The sequence below is a fragment of the Physeter macrocephalus genome, chromosome 2 (assembly GCF_002837175.3).
Source record: "Physeter macrocephalus isolate SW-GA chromosome 2, ASM283717v5, whole genome shotgun sequence".
Taxonomy (NCBI): domain Eukaryota; kingdom Metazoa; phylum Chordata; class Mammalia; order Artiodactyla; family Physeteridae; genus Physeter; species Physeter macrocephalus.
Window position 1 is genome coordinate 81,310,514 of NC_041215.1, and position 23,828 is coordinate 81,334,341.

The 23,828-nt window shown below is 52.6% G+C and overlaps 2 protein-coding genes across 5 annotated transcripts; both read left to right on the forward strand.

Moving 5' to 3' along the window:
* Window positions 1–482: 482 nt before the first annotated feature.
* HOXD4 (homeobox D4) lies at window positions 483–18,321 on the forward strand. Of its 3 annotated transcripts, XR_003676951.1 has the most exons (4): window positions 483–1,982; window positions 2,525–2,963; window positions 17,595–17,697; window positions 18,248–18,321. XR_003676951.1 is itself a non-coding variant. In XM_007112005.3 (2 exons), exons 1-2 carry the CDS (start codon window positions 1,565–1,567, stop codon window positions 2,866–2,868), a joined length of 762 nt encoding a protein of 253 aa, XP_007112067.1. In that variant the 5' UTR covers window positions 483–1,564; the 3' UTR covers window positions 2,869–3,155. The 3 variants fall into 3 exon arrangements, 1 of the variants encoding a protein (XP_007112067.1); XR_003676950.1 differs by lacking the exon at window positions 18,248–18,321 and having other exon boundaries at window positions 17,595–17,913; XM_007112005.3 differs by lacking the exons at window positions 17,595–17,697; window positions 18,248–18,321 and having other exon boundaries at window positions 2,525–3,155.
* Window positions 18,322–18,330: 9 nt separating this feature from the next.
* On the forward strand, window positions 18,331–23,182 carry HOXD3 (homeobox D3). 2 transcript variants are annotated; one of them, XR_003676939.2, is made up of 3 exons: window positions 18,331–18,871; window positions 21,025–22,076; window positions 22,918–23,182. XR_003676939.2 is itself a non-coding variant. In XM_024122232.2 (2 exons), exons 1-2 carry the CDS (start codon window positions 18,331–18,333, stop codon window positions 21,780–21,782), a joined length of 1,299 nt encoding a protein of 432 aa, XP_023978000.1. In that variant the 3' UTR covers window positions 21,783–23,182. The 2 variants fall into 2 exon arrangements, 1 of the variants encoding a protein (XP_023978000.1); XM_024122232.2 differs by having other exon boundaries at window positions 21,025–23,182.
* Window positions 23,183–23,828: the final 646 nt, after the last annotated feature.

Sequence of the window (23,828 nt, forward strand, 5' to 3'; positions counted from 1 at the left end):
GGCATTTGCTCCTTTCTGGAAAATACCACTTGCTAAGGGAGTGGGGGTTATGTGGATCCGGAGAGGGGGGTAATAAAGCCGCCATTTCTGGGATGGATTATTTTTCTTCTTTTCTTTCTTTCTTAAGAAGACTGTCCTGACTCCTTGGCTGCTTGGTAACCCCAGCCCTGGTACAAGGATGGGGAACTCGTTGCTGCAAATTGCCACCAAGCGCTTCAGGCTACCTGAACCATCTCTGAAAGGCAGGGTGGCTGCGTTGGGCTGGTGGCGGCTCCGAGGAAGAGGCGGGGGCTGGCAACGGTCTGGGTACTCGCTCTGGGTGGAACCCGGAGGTAGTAACGTTGTCTATATATACCCTGTAGAACCGAATTTGTGTGGTATCCACATAGTCACAGATTCGATTCTAGGGGAATATATGGTCGATGCAAAAACTTCACATTTCTCCGCAAAAGCCAGAATTAGAAGTGGAGGCCAGAGGCAGCCGGCGGGTCAGTTGCCTCTTTCTGTTTTATTACCTTGGACTCCAGGAGGATCGTCTGAGCCTGGTGACATAGAGCAGCCTTTTCCTGGAGAAGCTCCTCACCTTTAAACAGGGCCCCCTGTGTAAACCCCTAATTGGTTGCATGAATGCAGGGCCAGAGGGTTAGGTTTGGGGGCACTGGGGAGCAAGGTGGGAGTCCAGGTCGCCCCAGCCCCAGGTCTGCCCTCCAGGGGCATAAAGTTGGAGGGTGCCCAACGAAGGGCCTCATTGGCCGTTACTGCCATGTGAGAAGAAGGTGAGCTGGGCAGAAGGAGTTTAGGGTCCTTTGGGGTCCATTTGGGTGAGCTGGGGGTGCCCTCACCACCTTCCTGGGCTACCCTTCAGCTGCCCTGGCTAGAGCATCACGCGGGCTTCTTGCCATACCAGCAAGGCCAAGATTTGGCTGGAAACACCCCGGCCTCGAAGAAAGCTTGGCAGTTACTCATTGCCTAATTTGATTCAGGCCAGCCAGATTGTAGTAACTTTTGGGTGACCCTGATGAAGACAAAGCCGGGATTCGGCCTTTGTATGGCAGAGTCCCCGCTCCGCAGGCTGGGCGGGCGGGAGTCCTGCCTGCCTGGGCTTCTCTGCCCAACTCAGAAGCCACCTCTTCCGCCCACTTTTTGATGCCATGCATCCTGACAGATGTGAGGATTCATTCCCCCTTGAACTGTGCCCATTTTGGGGGGCTGATTTCAGGCGGGGTGAGTGGCGAGGGCACTGGAGGTTAGCAAAGTCAGTGGCAGACAAAAGCTGGGGTTACCTGTGGGGAATGAGGGTGCTGGGATTAGAGCTACTTTAACATCTGGCGGGGGCCCTCATATGTGCCACGGCAAGTCACTTGATTACACGTATGTTATTTAGTTAAATTTGTGAAAATTATGAGATGCTCACCAACCCGGTGATAAACTCACTCCCTCGCTATTGGCTGGCCTGGTCACATGGCCGCCAACTTTATTCAGTTGACAGCAAGTAGGAGGGCCCTATGGAAGGAGAAAAAAAGACAACACGAGAAAAATTAGTATTTTCTACCTTCTGAAATTAATGGCCATGAGTTCGTATATGGTGAACTCCAAGTATGTGGACCCCAAGTTTCCTCCGTGCGAGGAATATTTGCAGGGTGGCTACCTAGGCGAGCAGGGCGCTGACTACTACGGCGGCGCGCAGGGGGCCGACTTCCAGCCCCCGGGGCTCTACCCACGGCCCGACTTCGGTGAGCAGACCTTCGGAGGCGGCGGGCCCGGGCCCGGCTCTGCACTGCCCACGCGGGGTCACGGGCAAGAACCCGGCGACCCCAGCGGCCACTACGGTGCCCCGGGAGAGCCCTGCCCCGCGCCCCCGCCCCTGCCCGGCGCCCGGGCCTGCAGCCAGCCGGGCGGCCCCAAGCAGCCGCCCCCTGGGACGGCCCTCAAGCAGCCGGCCGTGGTCTACCCGTGGATGAAGAAGGTGCACGTGAATTCCGGTAAGACACGGGCCCAGGACCTCTCAGTCTCCACCTCAGCCCGGCGGCCTGGGCCCCGAGAGGGGGAGTGGGTGGGGGCGTGTGGGGCTTCAATAGGCGCCGCAATTACTCTCTCCATAAATTTTTATAGCCGAGGGAGCAGGCCGGGACCATGTGGCTGGCTGCTTGGCTCTGGGCGCAAAAAAGGGGGTGGAGATGGGGGTGGGGTGGGGGAGGACTCCATTTTCAGAGCGGAGGGAACGGTGGAAGAGCAGTGGAAGAGGGGATTTCCAAAATGCCTGGGAATGCTGGAGCGGGCGGTGGGCTGGGGAGATGGGGGCACGTTTGGGGATCCCCGCCCGAGAGCCCGGGGGAGCAGGTGGGTCCGAGGGGGTGGGTGGGAGTGAGCGTGTGCGCCTGGGAGGGCGGGCGGGCGAGAGGCAGGGAGTGGGCCAGGAGCGCGCGGGGAGGGCCCGGGCCGCGGGGCGCGCCAGGAAGTGAGCGGCTGTGGCCTAACCCAAGGCCGGGCGGTGACCTGACTGTGCGGTCTGCTTGTCTCGCAGTGAACCCCAACTACACCGGCGGGGAGCCCAAGAGGTCCCGGACGGCCTACACCCGGCAGCAAGTCCTAGAACTGGAAAAGGAATTTCATTTTAACAGGTATCTGACGCGGCGCCGTCGGATTGAAATCGCTCACACCCTGTGTCTTTCCGAGCGCCAGATCAAGATCTGGTTCCAGAACCGGAGGATGAAGTGGAAAAAAGATCACAAGCTGCCCAACACGAAAGGCAGGTCCTCGTCGTCGTCGTCTTCATCCTCCTCCTCCTCTTGCTCCTCCTCAGCTGCCCCTGGCCAGCATTTGCAGCCGCTGGCCAAGGACCACCACACGGACCTGACGACCTTATAGAAGTGGGGACCCTGGGCCCATCCCTCCCTGAGCTCCCGGCTGAGCCGAAGCTGCGGGGGCAGGCCGGGCCTGCTGTCACCTCCCTGGGCTCTAAGGTACTGTAGGGTGGACCTGGGACAGGCAGGCCGCCCTCGGACTAGGTTAGCACCCTGCCCGAGGGTAGCCCCCTCCCTGGAGCGGGGATGGGGGTTGGGGGGGCGGGATTCTCTCTCTTAAGTATATTATCAAATGGCAGGAGCTACTGAGAACATAAAACCTTGGCGAGTCATTAAACTCCTGAAAATCTCCGCTGTTGGATTTTGAATTTGCAAATGAAGGTTGGATGCTTTATCCCAGTGTGAATTTGAACATCCTCCCCACCCCCCGCCGCCCCTCCAGGGATCTTTGTGGTTTCATAATGTGGGCGTGTTGAGGCAGAAGGCTGGCCACCCCTGCGCTAGGTGCTTTCAGTGGAAGCAGGAGGGCTGGGCCAGGATTTCGGAACCTTCTGGGTTGTCTGTATAATTTTCACTGTGAAAAAATTTGTTTTGCTCCCAGTGGCCCCATGCCCAAAGAAATGAGTCTAAGAAGGAAGTGCAAACGGGTTGTTTTCTGTTTAGATTATATTTGCTTAAATATTTATTTGTTGGGGAATTGGGGTGCAGAAATAACTGACATCTTATTGCCAAAAAAACTTACCATGGTGAAAGGGGCTGGGTTTCAGGGAGCAGAATCAAGAGATGCGTGGACTTACTTCTGGCTGTAACCGGCATTTTGAACTCCACCCCCTCCCCACTCCCCGGAAATGTGTGTAGGGGGCCCTTAACCCTTCTAGAGGGAAGCAAAGGATCCACTCAAAGTTGAGTTCCTGAAAATATATTTCCACATGTGCTTTTTTCAGCACTGTGCTTACAACCAGTTCTGGGTGATTAAAGGAAAGGGAAAAAAGAAAGAAACAAATGGTCCAACATTTTCCTTCTGGGGAAAGAAAACAAAACCTCTGTGTTCTGGGTCATTAGGTAATGACTGAATTTTCTGTTCCAACTGGATTCCAAATGTCCCCAAATACCCCATATAGCAGTATTTTATAGGCATTGGTGTATGGCCTGCCTATATGGTAGAGGGAATGTGCATTGGGGAGAAAGTGGGAAGTGAGGAAGTCTTGCTGTAAAAAATGAAAAAAAACTAATTGAATCTAGAAGTCCACAAAAGTTGGTCTTAGGGTTTTTTCCCTAAGTTTTAATTTTTTAAAAAACAAATCTAAGGAAGTTTTCTTCAACCCATTAATTAGGAACAGAATTTGTGAAAGTATAAAAGTTTTCAGGCCCTCTCCTCTCCCTTGCCTTGAGAATAGTGGTTTAAAAACAATCGCTCTCAAACAACAGGAGAGATGTTCTTTAGTCATTTTTCTTATGCCTTGCCTGGGAAGGGTTCAAAGCTCACTTTTCTAAAATGTTGACCCTTAAGGATAAGGGAAAGAGTCAAAGATAATGGCCAGAGTTCATAGACTCAAATGAAACAAGGCTTCAGAAATTTAAACCGCAAAGCCTCGGGCTCCAAAAAGAACCCCCTGGTTGTAGCTACCGAAAAGTCACAAAAGTGGGGAGGGAGAGGGGGTGAGCTTGAAAGGGAGATTCAGAATTGGGGCTATTTTTTCAGTGCTTGAGAACACTTTAAAGATTTCAGAGGTAATTTTAAAAATATATTTAAGTGTAGGGGGAAAAAAGACTTCCTCTACAGGCATGTTCTTTGGTTCTGTGTCTCCTGAGAGCTGAGGGCAGGTATTCACTGGAGTCCCTGGGCTGAAATTCCACTTCTCTAAAGTGTCTTCCAAGCTTTGCTCTTTTGTATTAGGCCCTAGGGACAGCTCTTTGTTCCTCCTTGGGGTGAGCCTGGCTCTCAGACTTGCACATGGCAATACTTGAATATCGCCACGTCGAGATATTAAAGATGGATATTCTTGCATTATTCGCATCATTGTTTCTATGACAAAAAGCACAGAGTTCATACATAGTCAAGACGTCTTTTTTCTGATGCCCTCACGTTGAGAAGCTGAAAAGGTATTTTACTGAAGTTCGGCTAAATTACAGAATCAGGTTCATCCAGAGGACAAATTTTCTATTCGATTAGCTGTATTTCAGCCAGGAGGACTGACCTCTAAACCCTTAACCTTTTGGACTCTAACTACCCTTTCTCTTCTTTTTTTCCCCCTCGAACATGGAGAGCAGTCTTTGGATGTAGGATTTGAAAAGGGCCGCTATCCTTAGGCAAGTTGGAAAGTTGCTCAGATTGTTTCCTAAAACCCGAATCTGTGAATACATTGAACCTTCTCCTTGGGAGGGGGAAATATATGTTTTCACAACATCCAACTACATATGTATTGCAAAGATTATTATATAGATTTCCTCCTGCCCAGAAGTTAAGGTTACTCACCCCAGCTTCATACCAAATGCCAAACAACTTAACTGCCTTCACCCCTGCCCCAGAGGAAAGCCAAGAGGCATGTTTTGATGAAGAAAACCCAAGGTCCTTCTTAAAAATAGCCCCACTACTTTGGAAAGTAACTTAATCAGAGAAACAACTTGTTTGTTTATAAGTCTCACTTCTCCTCCTCTTCTACAGATTGTCTTTTGAAATGTTAATGGAGCTTGGATGGCCCAGAGGGCGGCCCTCAACCCTGAGGTCCCAATCGGACCCCAGCGTCCATTTGGGCCCACAGGAATGAGGCAGGGAAGAAGCAGGGCCCCCCAGTCACCTAGGGCAGGGAAGGAAATGAGTTTCCATCTGGGAACGTACTCTGGAGAAACCTAGATGTAGAAAGCCTCAGTGCCCATTTGCTTTTATTTGTTTCCAGTTTGTTCCCCCAAATATGAGCCAGAAGTGTTTGTTTTGAGTTTTTTCAGTGGTTTGTGGGGGTCGTGACTGGTGGGGGGGAGTGAAGTGTTTGGTGAGGACATCGCTCCTCAGACTTCCATCTCACTTTGTCCATTGCAGCCTTTTGTTGGGAGATGACATTGTCAGTCAGCCCCATGGTGTCTTCACACAAGATGCTTTTTTAATAGAATTGACCAATGTTCTGCTGCCACTGATTAAAGTATTATTTATACTAATTGTTGCCTGTAGTTTTGATGTAATTCATGGATCTATATTTGAAATAATAAAAGGTGTAGCGAAATCTCCCTCCTGTTTGGTGCCTCCACAGAAGCATTCTTCATTAGGTCTTCTAAAAGCTAACATCCAATAGAAACAATTTATTATTTTCTGTAATGTGCCTGATGTGTGAAGGTTAAACTGTGTAAGCCTTAGCAGTTCTACCATTTTCCCCCTCCCCCATACCTACACACTCCCAATTTGGCCATCATATGTTGTGAGAATTGGGAAGCCTAAGGCTGGATTCAGGCTGCAGTGGGGTGGGCATTATTTTTTAAAAGGAAAATAAGTAACTTCCTGGGCTAAAAGGAGGCTCCAGTTTGGCTCTCAGCATGGCCCGGATCAGACCCAGGCCCCCTCGGTCTCTCTTTGTGACATGGTGGGTGAGAGAGATCTCCTGGACCCCCAACTCTGAGGGCGTGTCTGGTGCTGGGTTCTGGGCCAACCTGGGGCTGGCGGGTGGCTGCTCGGATCTCACCCCTCTGGCCTCCAATCTTGGGCTCCTACTTCTCCTGTGCTGTTCAGCCCCACCGGGGCCTCCAGCACCTGCCCCTCCTCCCCCGAGTGCCCCCTCCGCCCTCCAGACCACAATAAACACTCCCCACTATAAAAAGTGGCGTGTGCTGTTTTTTTCACGAGGGCTTTTCACGTCTTGGCCTCGCCTTGAAGAGGGGGCCAAGACAGGAGTCCCAAAATAGATGGGAGGGGGCCTTATTCGCGACAGGAAATGAGCAGAATGCATAAAATCAGACATGTGTCCTTAATATATGGAAGGGCTCGCCTCAGACGCGTGGACATGTGTATTTATAAGTGCGCAGACAGAAGTTTAAATATTCAGACACATTTTATGATTGTTCTCTGCCGGTCTTCTGGTTAATGGCTCCTCCTGTGCCCACCAATACATCAGTACGGTTGTGTGTATTGAATCGCGGGCAGGGATGAGGAGGAAGCGAGTGCACAGCCGAGCCCGCCGGAGTACAGTACAGTAAATCGGGACCCTCGGCAGACTGCGCTTCCCGCGCGCCCGCCATGTTGGGGAGCCCTCCCTGCCCCCCGCGCCGGGCTGGGCGGCCGGGGCTCGCCGCCAGCCGGGGGAGGGCCTTTCATAACCCGGAGAATTTTCAAAGTGCGAGGAAGATGATAAGAATAGATTTCTACAAGTCCCGACCACGTGATTGGTGAAATAATTAATTCAGCACGTCCCTTAAGAAACACGGAGTCGTCATTAATCTGCCACGCAAAGGGCTCTCTCCGACTTGGAAAGTGCAGGGATCCCAAGAATATCACCCGCCGAGGGGGGCCGTGCGGCGCCCCCAGCCCTCCACCCTCGGCCCCAGGCGGCGGGCGCGGGAGCGCGGCCGGCAGGTAAATATTTTCGCGACTTTTATTTATTCTGATTTAAATCCTTAATGAACTTAGCTGTCAGGCCACTGACAAATAGTTCCCTTTGCTTCCTGATTTGGAACCGTGCGCCGGCGAGAAGTTGTTAGTGGCTTGGATGGTGACCTCTGGTTCAGCAAAGCTTTGCACTTATGAAAAATTACTGAGAGCCGCCGAGTGTGTGTGTGTGTGTGTATGTGTGTGTGTGAGGGGGGGGGGTGAGGGTGTGCGAGGGGCGAGGGTGCGCGCGGGCTGCTCAGAGGCGACAGGAGTAGTAACCCGCCCGGCTGGGGGACGCGCCTGGCGCACGCGGGCCGAGGTTGCCCGGTCGCCTGTGTCTACCGGGAACAATGGTCGCTGTCACGGCATCTGCTGCCTATTCTTAAACCGGTGAGAAAAGGCCTCGGACCTCTTTTCAAGCGAGGGTCGTAAATTTTTCTTTGCGTCATAATGGAAGGCTATAAAATCGAGTTGAAATTTTACCCCAGGCAGGTTTCAACCAACAGATAATGATTTCGGAGTTGCTTCTCTCACTACCCACCCACGCACCCACGCTCTGCTGCTTCTGTCACCCCAGCAAGGAGTTCGCCCCTCTTCCCCTCGATTTTTGTATCTTTAATTTGGGGAGAAGATCTAAAGTAAAGGCAGGGAGAAGTCCCCGCCGCCCGAGGAATGGGAGACCCTGGGCTGAGGGGAAAAAGCCTCGGGGGAAGGGAAACGGGGTTGCGGTGGAAGAGGCCAGGGTGAGAGGCAGGAGATGTCTCTCCCGCTGGCTCCAGTTTCAGCCTTTTTTCTCCTGCACTCCAAGGAGCTGCGAGGTCCCACGGACCCCTCCACTCCCACCCCACCTTACCCCACCCCCAGCTTGCCGGAGATCTGTGCTGGGGGCAGCAGCGGGCATTCTCCTCCAGCTCTCAACTCCGGCCCTGATGCCGGGGAGGAGGGCCTCTTTTTTTTGCCTCCTTCCCTCTAGTTGGCTTTGAGGATGACATCGGCGAGCTGGGGGCTGTCTGCGTGTGGTGGTTGTTTTGGGATTGTGTGTGTTTTGATTTCTTTTTTGGTGTGTGTATATTTCCCCGTCAGGACAGAGACAAAGTTTCCTCCGTTGTGAATTATACATTCAAACAATAACACATTAATTCAATTATTCAAAGATGACAAATGTTTATGTGCTTTGCAAGTGACTCTGGCGCAGATTCTGGGCGCTTTCTCTGAGCTGCTTGCGTTTTTTTCTCAATGAGAATTGGCTGCCCTCCCACCCCACAACCCCACCCACCCACCCACCCCGACATCCCCTGGTAGGCGCAGAGAGGAACCCACAAAAAACGTCCTCAGCCCCGCCGCCAGCCCGGCAGCCAACAGCCTCCCAAGGCCCGGGCTTGGCGGGCACCGGCCCGGGCTATTTTATCAGTGTGACAATTGCCCGGGTTGGTGTGATAAATCATCGTAAGTAATTCCTGAAAGGGTGCGAGGCTGTTGGGGGCCGGGCGAGGACTGTAAATCTTTCCGGTTTATTGCTCTATGAACATATGCTCCGATTGAAGAAGGCTCAGATCCTTTCCTGGAGACAAATTCCCGCAAAGCAGCCCCCCTCTTTGGCTGGAGATTAACACTTACTGCGGGCCGGCTGCTCGGCCCCTGGCGGGAGGCTAGGGGGCGGGGTCCTCCGGGTGAGGGTGGACTGGGGGCACCCACGGTCCGACTCCAAGAGGCGCCCCGAGTGGGCCTCCAGCCAGGCCCGGCCGGGTGAACAAAGGAGGGGCTCGCTGACAGGTCTGGGGGCTCGAGCCTGTGACCTGTTCTCCGGGACTTTCCCGTGCTTCTGGAGTGGGAATGCGGAGGATCTTACCCCCTTCTCCCTGGCTCTTCCGCGGCTGCCGGGCACGTTCGCCTTCGCCTGTCCGAGACCTTGCAAGTGGCGACAGGGCATCTGCTCCGTGCCCGATGCCGCTAAGAAGTAGAGCTGGCTCTGAAAGCGAGACTTCGGGGATGGAATGGACACCCCCAGATGGTGCGGGATTCCGGGGTGCGGGCCGAGCTGGGGTAGTGCCGTGGGGCTCACCGCAAGCCGGGAGCTGGAGGCTGGCTGCTCGCCCTGGCCGGGAGCTTTTAACTCTTCTTCCCGCAGGCAGAATTGTTACCATAAATTCCACCCGACCACTCGGAGAGTGCTGGAAACCTATCCTGATTTAATATTTCTAAAATAGAAGCTCCCTCTTCTCCCAGATAAGCCCAGCCAGGACTGATTCACAGCCCCCCTCGCGTTCTTGGAGGCGCCGCAGGAAGCGGGAAGCCGCGGCCTGGAGGTTGCTGGGCCTGCGGGATCCGTGGGCCCTGCTTGGATCTGGAGGCGCACAGGTCGCGGCAAACAGCGACTCCGCGCCTCGGCGGCTCCAGGCCGCGCAGGACCTGGTTGGAGTTCGCCAGACGCAGAGAGGGGAGAACGCTCCGGGTCTCGGCCCGTGCTTCTGCGCCTTTTCTGACTCTGGAAGTGTAGGCTCATCGGCCGCGTCCGCGGAATGAGCCAAGGCCCCAAACTGTGGTGGTGGTGGTGAAGAGGAGTGTTCCTCGGGGTGACCAAGTCTGGTCTGTGAGCTGGAGCCTCTCACCTTAGGGCCGGAGCCTGCGCTGTGCCACAACGTAATTGCCTCCCCGGGAAGGGGAAGAGCGGCGTTTCCGACTAGGCTGCGCCTTGCCCGGGTGCTTGAGGATGCGGAGTACCGGGCGCGGCCGGGGAGCTAGGCGAACCCTGGGCCTCTGATACTCCACAGCTGCCTCCGGAGACGCCCGTAAGAGAGGCAGCCTCTAAAATTTCCAATCCCTGGACCAGCCTGATGGAAGGCTGGGCCAGGGTCAGAGGTCGTGGGGGAAGAGACTCAGCGCTCGCATCCCACTGCCGGCGGCCAGGCTGGAGCTAGGTCACTCCCGAGCCGCGGGACGGGGTCTTTCCTTCCGCCCCATACCCACCCTTGTCTGCCCAAGGGAAGGGACCGCGAGATCCCAGGTCTCCTGCCCCTCCTCCCAGCCCCCAGGCCTGGCTGCGCTCCGGGGCTGGATGGCGTGAAAGTTTCAGCCTCAATCAGTACAATCTTCCCTCGGGGTCACGTGAACAAATATGCTCGCATTTGAAGGGAGCGTCTGTATTTGCCGACTATGAGGGGGTTTCCGGGGCTCTCTTCAAATCCAGAAAGGGCCACATTCCGAAAGGAAAACAAACCCCGAGCTCTGGGGGGCCTGGGAGGGCTGGGCAGGAACCCAGGAGTGGGTGGGGGCGCGGGTGGCAGCCGCTCTGGGCCTGGGAGCGGACAGGAGGGCGGGTGGACCGACGGTCGTGCAGCGCAGGCAAAGCCGGCGCGGGGACTACGAACTCGTTCTTCCTGCGTTTATTGGTAGCTGAACCTCAGTCTGGTTCCGTTCTACCGGGAATTCCGTGTGCTCGGGTATATGGCCGCGTCTTCGAGCGCGCAAGACCAGGGTTGGGACAGTGTTGTCTGCAGACAAAGGGGGAAGGCTAGCTCTGCCCCCCACTGGCGCCCACTCTGAGGCCGAGGACACCAGGTTTATGATAAATTGGGATCCAGGTAAGCAATTGCATGACAAAATGAAATCTTCGGGCACGGGGCTGCTTGCTGCCCTGAGTGGGATACTAAATATGATTTATTTTGTGTAATCTGTGATTTTGATGATTGCCAATTGGTGAGGCAGTACTCGTAGACCTAAATATACTTCTACATGTACATCCAGGACGGTGATTAATCGTAAGGAGGTGCGCTTTGTGGGGATGCTCCCCGCCTACCCAAAGGTTAGAAGGACACACTACCTTGCCAGGCTGGGAGGGTGGCCGGTGGCATTGTGGGGGGAGGTGGCAGTTTGAGGAGAGGGCCGGTGAGGAGGCTGGGGGCTGGAGGAGGTATTTTGGGGGTAAATGTACAGTTTTGAGAACGGGTTGAAAATGAAATGAATAAAAAGAAACTTTTTTTTACACTGTCACTGCCAAAGTAAGATGGAGCATCATATTAATTCCGTGTCTTGAGCCGCCTGGCTGGGTGCAGGCAGGTTGATTTATACGTATTTAAAATAAACTCTGTGGCCAGCCAGCTCCCTGCATTGTTCTGGGAGCTAGCTCCACATACGTATGCCTTTTATCTCTTGCTGTTGGCTTAATATTTTTTTCTTGCGAGGTTAAAGTGCTATTCAAGCTTCTCCCCCAAATTCAGTAGAACCCCCAAACTACCCAAAAGAGTTTGGGAGGCTCCTCCCCCTCACTAATCTGGTTTTTGACTGCGATAGTGGCAGAGAAAAGGTTTTAGGGCTTCTGGGTCCTTCGCCTCAAAGAACCCAGAATGAAAACTAAATCATATTTTGGTTCCTGCATCCCATCCGTTCTTTTGTTTATTGTGTCCTGTGGCTCCTGGATGTGGGAGGACAGGACAGGTCATCCTGGGTCTTTCCCCGGGGCCAAAGCCTGAGAAAGCTGCTCCATGAGTTGGAGTGAGCATCTCCATGTTCCTGGGAGCCGCAGGGCAAGGCCAGACTGGGCCTCTGTGGGGAAGGGACCCAGAAAGCAAGGCGCACTCCCTTCGTCTAGGTTGGGACGGGCCCCAGCCAGAGAGGGACCGACTTCCAGGGGTGTTGCCATCAAAGGAGAGAGTAAAGTTGTTTTGTCAGTCGCCAGCGCTTGGCTCCATCAGAACTTAAAGTCGCTGGACATTATTCTTCTCTCGCTGCCTTGGAGCTGCACGCCTGCCAACTTAGTCAGCTGAATCCAATTACTGCGAGCAGCATTTCATTTGGCCCCATGGAGCACTCACTTATAACTTCCCCGAAAATTTCAATAATCCGCACCAAGGCTCCCTATTCAAAAGACTTTTCCCGGTGGGGGATGGGGTCTAGGGCCAGGTCTGCTGGGGACCATCTCTTCCTTGACAGCTCTCAGACGGGGCTCCCTCCCGCTCGCTCGCCCAGTTCCTGGCTGTGGAAAGTGTACTTGAGGCTGGTGGCCCAGAGCCAGCCGGATAAAGCCTGCGATTCTGGGCAAGCAGAAGGCTGAAGTTGGTTGGGACCGTGCTGGGTGCTGGGTGCTGGGTGGGCTGGGAAAAGAGCGCAGGAGAAGATGGTGGGGGCTCTGGGTAGCCCAACTTTGGCCACCTTGGGGTCCTCTTTACTTTCCCCTTCCCAAGCCTCCTGCACCCAGAGCACACCGAGCACCCCAGAACCCCCGGGAGCAAACTTACCCTGTTCCTCCGCGGCTGGGAAAAAGAAATCTAGCTATAGCCACGGGGGTATCACGGCACCGGGTGGCCTTCCAATTTAGCCCTTCTTCTGAGGGGAAGCTCCTAATTTTAAAGAACTCCTTTTTTCCAAATAAATAAATAACCAAGCGGCAAAAGTTGACGTCCGCTCACGTGAATGTATCGTATAAAGTGGCTTCGGGACCTTCTGATCCGGTCCGAGGGCCTGGGTGCATCGTGCTTCCACCGAGCAGCCCTCCGGGCCGGCTCAGTGGAGTGGGGCCCCTGGGTCTGGGGCTGGCTGGGGAGCTGAAGCCCGGGCGCGATGTTAGGAGCCCTACCGGTACGGGATCTCTCCGAGGCGCTTCCGTTGGGTGTTCATTAAGGGGTGAGTTATTGCCGCCTGAGCCAAAGGTCACTTCAAAGGCTTATGGCTGCGCGCTCTGGTCTTTAGAAGGGCCCTGAACGCTTTGTGTGGGGCTTTCCCGGGCGCAGTTTGGTGTTTGCAAACTACTGAGTCGACTAATTGGCACAGGGCCGATGCAAGAGGGGGGATTGCATCTCTCCTTTCACCTGACCGGGGCGGGCAGTGGTGGGCAGCTTGGTCTGTTTTGGGGTGAGGTGGAAGGGATGTTTGCTTCTTAGGCGGTTTGCAGCCCAAACTCGACCCAGTTGTGGACAGCCCAGGCCAGGAATGTGGTGGGTACCTACTGGAATAAAATAAACTAAGGGAAATCATCGGAGATATAATGTCCAAACCAATAAATAACACCCAGCTCCCTCTTCACTGTGGCTGCCTGCGGGAGCCTTGGCTAGGACCCACCCAGGCCCCTCTACATATCCACCCTCCTTTTCAGGTGCCCTGTGCTGTAGCCTCCCTCCCATCCCAATCCTGCACCGTCCCTCCCTTTTGCTCCTAAGAGGGGTGGGCTTGGCCTGGGGGATTGGGGAACCTGGGGCATTTAGGGCTTGTTTGGAGTAGGAGGAGAGGAAATGGCTTCCCAGTGCCTCTGACCCACTTGGCTCACCCCCTGCGGAGGCTCTGGCCCTTTCCTACTGTCCTGCCTCCCCCTTCTCCCATCCAGTCAAGGATTTTGGTGTTAAAAGCCACCTGCTCCCCAGGAGCCAACTGAGTCTCCTTTCTGCCAGTAAGAAGGTGCCTGGAGTGGCTGCGGACACCATGTAAAAGAGTGACATTGATTATGACACCCTTAAAGGGAGTAATGCATATCTGCATGTGTTTGTAAGAAAGAACTGGCTGCCACTGAGAGTTTTCCATTTTGTTCCAGATCACCTCAACAGAATAGACTATCAAAAGGAACCCGAAGAGCCTTCAAAGAGTTAGAAACAAAATTCGAAAAATCTCTCTCTCTCTCTCTCTCACACACACACACACACACACACACATACACACACACACACACACACACACACACACACACACACACACACACATACATTGTGGTGAGTGGTGTGATTTTTAAAAATAATTTCCACTACATTTCCATTTGTCCTGCAACTCAAGGTAGCCATCTCAGGATTCATACATCAAGACATAAAACAAAGGGCGGCTTTGAAGTGGATCACCTCAGTGTGAACTGCCGCCGGTTACATGATAACCGATCATCGGCCTTCAAATTTATGGCGCTTTAATGGGGTGAGCCCAGTGCCTTAAATGAAGGGCGTATTACGTATTAAGTTATCTGGGCTAAATAAGAGTGATTTAGAAGGCGCGTCCAGGGCTTCCCATAGGGCAGAAGAGCTCTGGCTGAGAGATCGGGAGAACGTGGGCAGAAAGCTGCCCCAGCTCTGCGGTAAATACATCCCATTCTGAGCAAACCCGAAAAGTAGTAGTTTCGAAATGAAATCCCGAGGTAGTAAAGCCCACAGGGAGGGAAGAATCGTTGCTAGGTTCCAGTGAACTAATGGGGATGCCCAGCAATATTGGTGTCCGCCAGAAAGAGATCTGTGGGTTTCCAAGGCCCTGATTCAGGCAAAACAGAGAGGAAACCAGGCCAGCTCGAACCTTAGAAAAAATTGAGAGGAACACAAGCAACCGGCACTCCAACGCCTCCCCCTTCTCTTTCAAGTCTCACGGACTAACTCTACCCGTCCTTGATTTACGACGATCGCGGCGCTAGTCACAGCCCAACGACTGCAGCCGTCTCTCTCCCCAGTCCCCTCGGCCTTTCCGCCGCTACCGCGGGCAGCGGGCGAACAGCGCAGGGCCGGCCTCCGCGCGTCCGGCGAGCCTCCCGGCCTCCCGAGGCCGCGGAGGGCGGCAGGTCTTCGGCCCCCGGCCAGGCTACGCACGTCCCGTCCCGCGTCCGGCCGCCGAGCAGAGCTGATCCGAGAGGCCGGTACCGGCCACTTTATATAATCCCCCGGCTCGCCGGGCGCGGGGTCGGGAAAAGTGCGGAGCAGGGAATTCTTTTGCTGCGCTTCCTCCTACGCGGAGCCTGTTTTCCACTTCTGAAAAGTGCCAGGCCTTGGGAAGTGTTGTTCTTTTCATTCCTTACTGAAGCGTTTACTGCAGCCGTGCTCGCAGTCATAAATTTTGCTACAAACCACAATGACAGGTGCATTGATATGCACCGTGAGAGCTCCAGCTGCTTAATAACTCCGTCCCCCGGCCGCTGTGAGCGCCTTTTATTTATTCGGTATCACATTTAGGTATCGATCCCGGGCAGAATTAAGTGCAGTGAGCAAGCATCAGGGTTCAGCTGATTCGGAGGCGCAGCGGGTGCGGCGGGCCACCACGGCCCGGGGAACGGGCGGTGGTCGCTCCGAGGCCTCCTTCCTTCCGGCTGGGGACCGTTTGGCCTTGCATTCCCGGCCTGCGGTTGGGCCTCGGAGCTGAGCTGGGCAACTTCCCGGGACCACGAGAAAGAACCAGCCAAACCCCGTTTGGTGCCCCTTCCCCAGGAGGAGCCGGGGATGGCGCCGGCGGGGTTCTGGGGAGGCTGCCTCGGCCGGTGTTCCGGGCCGCGGGGCTGGGGGGCCGGGAGCCGGGGTGGGGGGCGCTGGTTGTAGGGTGGGAGCAGGATTGGGAGGTAGAGGGGAGGAGGAGAGGAAAGGGCAGCTGAGGACTTCGAAAACCGCCCCTCCCCCTACGCGAGTTAGTCTTCACCCCAAGGCATTTGGGTCCGGGGGCCCAAATGAGCAGAGGTACCAAAGGGCGAGAAAAGAAAGCCTTAAAAGGGGGGGGGGGTGTTCGAAAAGATGAGCCACTGAACAGTTGACCATTGTCCAAGTGATTTATGACCCGTTCCTGCTTCTTAGGTTCAAGCAGAGTTCACAAGGAGTAGCGATTTCTGGAAAGAAATAAGCTTTTTTTTTTTTTTTAAACCAGTTTTGTAACAATATCCTCAGGTTCTATTTTAGGAAAGGTGACTTCTTTGGAGCTGTACATTTTGGTGTGGGGGAGAGGCTGCAAAGCCCTTTTCAGTGAGGAGAGAGCTACTGCCCTTGCCTCTAGGAAGATGGACATTTGGGTGGTGGATCATCACTGAGTGACCCTTGAAATTCCTTAAGACAATGAAAACAGAAGTGGGAGAACAGACTCTCTGCTCATTCATGGAGCTGCCCAGTATTTGCACTTTTGAGGTACATGCACAGAGCTTTGTCTAGGAATATGCCATAGGAACAAATATATATGTAAAGCTATCTGTTTCAAAGACTTGGTCAGTTCCTAAAGAAGCTATTTTAATGTGACTGGTCTACCTATCAAGATAAACTTGGTCATCCTGGGAGGCAAGAGGGGGGATGTTTTGCTTGCACTGCTGTAAATGGAGTGACAGAAACAGCAGCGAGTTCTGGTGGTCTGAGTGTCAAATGTGACCATTTTGACATCCAGAGGGCCCAAGGTTTAAGACTGGAAGCAGGATCCCAGAAAAGTCCAGAGATTTAACCAAACTCGGAGTACATGTAGTCCTTTGGCCTGTGGGCAAATACATACAAATATTAGTCACAGGATGAGGATGTAGCTGTCCATTTAATATTCAGTAACTTTAATAGTCAGAGAATGATACAGAAAATGAATGAAAGAAAGATTATGACCAGCTTTGTTTGGTAGATATCCTAATTACATAAGTTTAAGAACAACAATAGAAACTATTCCTAAAACATTACATCCTAGTATTCTGTTATTCCATTGAGAAGGGTCTTTCTCTTATCAAGATTAATGGCATGTTCACTTTTATTTGAAAACAAAATGGGCAACTATACTACCAAATAAAGGCTAATATGAAGAATTTTAAAAACTGAGTTAGGCTGTTTGGTGAAAGTGTAGGGGAAATGAGTAAATGGAGGAGTGGTTTTAGTACTAGTGGTCAAATCCATTAGGCTACATAAGTTGTCTAGATAATGTGGTCCATCATAATGTCCCTGATGGAAACCAGGGAGTTTGGGGGAAGGAAAGCTGCCTGAAAGATGAGATCAAGAATTCAGACCTGGGAGCTGACCTATGAGTTTTCTTTATCAAGCACATGAAAGTGGTTGAATGGTATTAGTTATACTTTAACTCATTAGGGGCTTTCAGGAGAAGAGGGGGGTGGGTGAGAAGGTAAGCCCCCCATCAAGAGTCAGAGGACACAAAAGCGGTAGAATTTTTCTTAGTTTTTTTTTCTTCTTCTAATTCTGGGTCCATTCATCATGCCAAGAGAGGTTCTCTCATTGGTTGTAGATTGGGTGGGAGGTGGGGTGGAATGGATGATCCAGAGCAGAGGGCAACAGTAGTATCTATTTATACAATGGATGCGGGATTAAAATGATAGAGTTATAACATAAAGCATCTTTCATTCGCCCATGCTCCATGCATTTCAAATTCTAAATCTCTTCACTCATTTCCAGTGGTATCCATTTAAAAGTAGTGGAGGACAAAGTTAAGCATCTAGAAAAATGTAGACCAAAGAGAAGAAACTTTTCTAGCCTCAAAATAAGTCTGGGAGTCTTTAAGTCCTCTTCTTGGCTTTTATCTCCTAGTAGATTTCACAGTGCTGACCCATGAGCTAACCGGTCAATTCTCACCCAGTCACCGGAGAGTGGACTATCTGCGTCTCCGTGAAAGATGCTGTGATTTTGAAACCAGGTGGGGGAGATAACTTTTTTTGAGAGCTCTGGCTTTTCTGAGTGTTACAGGACTTTGTTTTGCCCATCAAAACCCTGGGATGACCTAATGACTGACTGATCCATTCATTCATTCACTCATTCAACAAGCATTTACTGCACTTACTACATGTGGTGCGCTGGGCTGGATGTTAGGAATACGCAGGTGAATAAGACACAGTCCCTTCCTGCAAAAAGCTCAAAGTCTAGTGGGAGAATCAGTCATTAAAACGCATCAGGCCATAAATGCTCTTCTATGTAGTTTCAAAGGCTAAATTGACAATCTTGGAGAAAGAAAATTGTATCTGGAAAAAAAAAAAGCCCCTTCCCTTGGATAAAGGAAACTCTTTTTTTGTGTTTATAAGAAATTCCTTCTGACTTTTCCAAGGGTTCAAATAAGTTGAACTTTATAAAATCTCAGATCCTCCTACTATTAAGTTGGTGGGAAGCAGAGAGCCTGGGCTAGTCCTTCTATACTGACTGGTCTTACCAATGACAGTCCCTCTGGGGCCTCTCATTTTTCTTCTTTGCAGGTTGTCTGGAGCCTGGAGCTGCCCCAGCTCTCTCAGGATTTGGCAGACATTGGAGGTGGTGGTGAAGGAGACAGTGGTGGTCAATGTTATTTGAGCAGGGTCAGCAGGCCCCGGAGCTTCCTGAGTACACGATGCAGAAGGCTGCTTACTATGAAAGCCCAGGACTCTTCGGAGGCTATGGCTACAGCAAAGCTGCTGACACTTATGGCTATAGTGCCCCGCATCAGCCTTATCCACCCCCTGCTGCTGCCAACTCCCTGGACACTGATTACCCGGGCTCTGCCTGCTCCATCCAGAGCTCTGCACCTCTGCCAGCCCCAGCTCACAAGGGGGCTGAACTCAATGGAAGCTGCATGAGGCCTGGCACTGGGAACAGTCAGGGAGGGGGGGGTGGCAGCCAGCCTCCTGGTCTGAACTCAGAGCAGCAGCCACCACCACCCCCTCCTCCACCACCAGCCCTGCCCCCATCCTCGCCCACCAACCCTGGAGGTGGAGTACCTGCCAAGAAGGCCAAGGGTGGGCCCACTGCTTCTGGGTCCTCAGCCACCATCAGCAAGCAGATCTTTCCCTGGATGAAAGAGTCCCGACAGAACTCCAAGCAGAAGAACAGCTGTGCCACTGCAGGTAGCTCTCTGAGGGGGCTCATGCCTGAGCTAAGTCCCCCAGACTGACCCCCAAGAAACTAGCTCGCCTAGGAATTAAGAGGCTCAGGGCTGGAAGTGCAACTTTGGAGGCCATATGTGTAAACTCCTCATGCAGAAAAAAAGTATTTTTTTGGCTGCGCTGCGCAGTTTGAGGGATCTCAGTTTCCTGACCAGGGATTGCAGAGATTGAACCCGGGCCACGGCAGTGAAAGTGCCGAATCCTAACCACTAGACCACCAGGGAACTCCCTGTTCTTTTTTTTTTTTATTGTCTCTGATTGTGGTCATATCCTTACAGTGACAGGGTGCTCACATCCATTCGAGGCTGCTGGCATCATTGCTGGATATGTCTCATAGTTACTCATAGACCGCTCTTCCTTATACTGCCCTAATATCTGCTCTCCTGGGCTGCTGGTCATAACTCAACTCCTTCTTCCAGCCAACAGCTCTTCAAAACTTGAAGACAGATACTGTGATCCCCAAATCCAGGTGGTTATGTAGCCCATATCACATGATTCCCACTTGCTTAAATTAATAAGAACTAAAGTCTATGGAATGCTATGTTAAGAACCATGTTAAGTGCTTTACAAACATTGTCTAATTTCATTTTCCAAAGAACCCTTTGAGGTAGGTATATGATAAAACACCCATCAGGAAACTGTTAGAAATGATAAGTCACTTGCCCAAGATAACAAAACTACAAAATGGCACACCTGGGGAATTCTCTGGCAGTTCACTGGTTAGGATTCCTCACTTTCACTGCCGAGGGCACAGGTTCAATCCCTGGTTGGGGAACTAAAATCCTGCAAGCTGTGAGGCCTGGCCACCCCACCCCCTGCCCAAACAATAAAAACAAGAACAACAAAAAACAAAACAAAAAAACCCCAAATGACACACCGGAATCCAACCAGGGTCTGCAAAGAATACCCATGGGACTCTCCTTAGCCCACCCCAGCTCAGTTCTCCCCATCCCATTAAATCCCTAATGTGGAGGTACATATCCTAAGGGAAGAGGACGAACTCTAAAACAGGAGCAGCCTTGGGTTTTTCTCCCTGGAAAAGGAGACCCTGGAGTTGAGAATATTTCCCGTAGGTCCATTTAGGGGGTGTGGAAGAAGACAGGTAGGGCCAGGAGCTCTGAGGCCTTCTGCCTCTTTGTGCTCAGCCTGTTTGGTTCCTGAACTTTTCTGGCCTTGTGTTCTCTGATGTACTTTATCTTCAGGTAGATGAACTTGCTCCCAGACCCAGGGCTAGCTTGAGGCCTGGGATGTAGTTAGCTTGTTATCAGTTCTCTGGTTTGCCTGCTGCTCTCTGGGGCTGCTGCTCCTGGGGGGAAAGTGTCTTCAAGTCTTAAACTCCTTCTTCTTCTGCCCCTCCTTCTCAGCTGCACACCCAGGCCCTCCCTCCCAGGAGAAATCCATTTGTCTTTCCAGGGAGGGAGTGGACAAGCTGCTGAGAGGTGGCAGGGGTGGTGGAAACCAGGGCTGAGGCTGCTGCTCCTAGCATTGCAGTACTCAAAATATGCCCAGCCTGGTCTTGGATCCTCTGAAACTCTAGGGCTGTATTTTTATGGTTTGTCACCTCCCTGCATTTGGGTACTGAGCTCATGGGTGCAGCTGAGCTGGAGTGAGGTGCCAGGATCTCCACCCTCATTCGGTGCTTGGGATGCTTTGCCCAGGAGCCAGACTCTGAGCAAGGCAGTTTGGGGCTGCCTCCAACCGCACCCCCCAGCCCCCTTCCCAGCTGTAGAGGCTGGAGGGACTGTTCGAAGAAGTCTGGCCCTGCTTTGACAGGGGGGAAGGCCTTACCAGCTGCTACTAGTCTCTCATTAAACTCCTCCTCAGCCTTTGGGACGAGATGATGGGCTAGGCTGAAGGGGAGGGGGTGGGCAGAATGAGTTGGACCTCAGAAGGCAGATGGGAGTTTCAGGTGCCACTGATAGGTAGGCCTGGGGCCTTTGAGTTCTTGGAATCTCTTGGAATCTCACCTCTCAAACGCCCCTCCGCCGCTCCAGCCGTGATTAAGGTGGGGGGAGGGGGGAGGAAGAGGAAGGAGCCTGGGAAGCACCTCTCCCCGGCCCAGGGTGCCCCCACCTCTCCCACTCAGCGTCCCCTCTCTCTCCCTCCTTGCCCAGGAGAGAGCTGCGAGGACAAGAGCCCACCGGGCCCAGCGTCCAAGCGGGTGCGCACGGCGTACACAAGTGCACAGCTGGTGGAGCTGGAGAAGGAATTCCACTTCAACCGCTACTTGTGCCGGCCACGCCGCGTGGAGATGGCCAATCTGCTGAACCTCACCGAGCGGCAGATCAAGATCTGGTTCCAGAACCGGCGCATGAAGTACAAGAAGGACCAGAAGGCCAAGGGTATCCTGCACTCGCCGGCCGGTCAGTCCCCGGAGCGCAGCCCGCCGCTCGGCGGCGCCGCGGGCCACGTGGCCTACTCGGGCCAGCTGCCACCCGTGCCCGGCTTGGCCTACGACGCACCTTCGCCGCCCGCCTTCGCCAAATCTCAGCCCAACATGTACGGCCTGGCTGCCTACACGGCGCCGCTCAGCAGCTGCCTGCCGCAGCAGAAGCGCTACGCGGCGCCCGAATTCGAGCCCCACCCCATGGCGAGCAACGGCGGCGGCTTCGCCAGCGCCAACCTGCAGGGCAGCCCGGTGTACGTGGGCGGCAACTTCGTCGACTCCATGGCGCCCGCATCCGGGCCTGTCTTCAACCTGGGCCACCTCTCGCACCCATCTTCAGCCAGCGTGGACTACAGTTGCGCCGCGCAGATTCCCGGCAATCACCACCACGGACCGTGTGACCCTCATCCCACCTACACAGATCTCTCGGCCCACCACTCGTCTCAGGGACGCCTGCCCGAGGCCCCCAAACTGACGCATCTGTAGCGGCGGCCACCGGCCCGAACTCGCGGCGCGATTACCTCTTTTGCTTGGGTGGCGGGGGTGGCGGGCGGGGCCCGCGGGGCAGCTCGGTGACCCCCTCCCTCGCTCTGGCCCGGTCGCTGCCTTCCGGTCTCGGGCCAACAGCGGCCGATGCGCAGGCGTCTGGGCCTCCTCTCCAGGCTCGCCCTGCTTTGGGTGACTCGCCATAAATCAGCCGCAAGGATTCTCCTCTGTAAGCCTGACAGTGCCACATAACTGCGGACCGAGGGACTCTAATCTGGTAATGGTGTCCCGAAGGTAAGTCTGAGCTCCATCGGCGGCGCGCCCTGCAGAGGGTCCAGAACCCGGAGAGTCCGGGCATGGCCCGCGTCTAGTTTAGTTGCGGAGACCTTAATTTATATGCTTCTTCCCGTCCCGTAAGGATTGCATCGGACTCAACGATCTGTATTTATTATTTGAAGCGAGTCATTTCGTTTTCCTGATTATTTATCCTCGTCTTAATGTATTTATGTGTATATCTGTAGAATTTTCCAGCCGAGCTTAGGAACGCGCTCCCAGGCCGTGGGGGCCACATTTCACCTCTTTAGCCCCCTTGGTCTGAACTAGTTGAGAGAGTAGTTTTGAACAGTTGTAACCGTGGCTGGTGTGTGTAGTTGATGTAAAGGATTAAGACCGCATATTGTCCTTCACGGGTAGAGTCAGGCAGCCCCATGGCGTGGCACGACACCCGTTATTCTCTTCCCAATAGCCACAGCCCTCGCCACTCGACACAGTTTATTGATTTCAAATTGTCTGGTACTATTTGAACAAATATTTAGAATAAAAAAATTTCTCAGTCTGAAGTGTATCTGTGTTAATCACGCACACTTGCAAGTAGATCAGTCTATCTTGCGCACAATCCCAGTGGAAGGCCCCCCCAGTAGGCTGACCGTTTGAAATATTTTTTCCACTTATTTGGAATCCAGTACACAAATTGGTTCTGGGGATACTTGATTACCTTCCAGCTATTGACTTTAGGTTGTGTGTGTGTGGGGGGGTAATATTTGAGGATGCAGACCTAGAAATGTTCTGTGTGGGATGATCTGGGTAGGGTGTTTCACTGCTGCCTGTTTTGCTGTTTCTATCGCCCTCTTTCTAGACACAAATCCACTTTTTTAGATTGCACTTACATTGGGGAGGCCAGAGCTCACTTTTCTGCGCTAAGCTGTAAAAAAGAAACTTTGAAAGAAAACTGACAATCAAAGACACAAGAGAAGTCATAAGAAGAACTGAGCTATGAGAAAGCTAAGATGCAGAAAAAGAAATAATTACTTGAAGCCATGCACCTAAGCTTTTTCTCTAGGAAATTCTGTCACGATTTTTTCCTTATAGAAGTCAGTGGTTCATTTCTCAAGAAGACAAACGTTCCCCGTGATGTAAAGTAATAAAAGTTTCATTAATGAAACATAACAATTATAAACACTTTGTTTACTCCTGCTTCTTTGTACAAAATGGGCAAAATGTCTTCGGGGATTTATAACCATTTTGTAAATATTAGTGTGGTTTTAGCTGGGGCGCACTACTTACACCCGCTTCTCTAGAAGGAGGCACTCGCAGAACGCCTTCAGATAAGGTTCAATTCTTTTGTATTTCAGCAAAGTGGGCCCACGCATCTCTATTTGGTTTGACAAATAATGCAACTCCTACTACATCCCCGGTGACACGAGGTGAAATTCCTATTGTGTGGAAATAATTTAACTTCTAATCTTCTGGTGGAACAACAATCGTTTCTATTTGGATGTTTGTGTTTCGCTAAACAGTGATGGCTGAAAATAATATTTAGTTTCCTTGTTCCTCTGTGCTGTTTTTAAAATGGCATGTTAGATTGGGGGTGGGAGGGGATTATCCTTTTTGCTAAATTTCACTTCATCCGAGCAGGTTTAAAGTATACATGTTGTAGAAGTGTATCAACAGAATAAATGACTTCAACCGAAGGGATATTTTACCCACTTTCAAGGCTTAGAATTGTTTTTCTGTGAAATTTGCATCCATAGGCAGAATTTCTAATTG

Coding starts and splice junctions, on each gene's coding strand:
- HOXD3 (XM_024122232.2), top strand. CDS start 18,331: ATGTTATTTGAGCAGGGTCAGCAGGCCCCGGAGCTTCCTGAGTACACG. Junction 18,872..21,024: donor GAACAGCTGTGCCACTGCAG/GTAGCTCTCTGA, acceptor CTCCTTGCCCAG/GAGAGAGCTGCGAGGACAAG.
- HOXD4 (XM_007112005.3), top strand. CDS start 1,565: ATGGCCATGAGTTCGTATATGGTGAACTCCAAGTATGTGGACCCCAAG. Junction 1,983..2,524: donor GAAGGTGCACGTGAATTCCG/GTAAGACACGGG, acceptor CTTGTCTCGCAG/TGAACCCCAACTACACCGGC.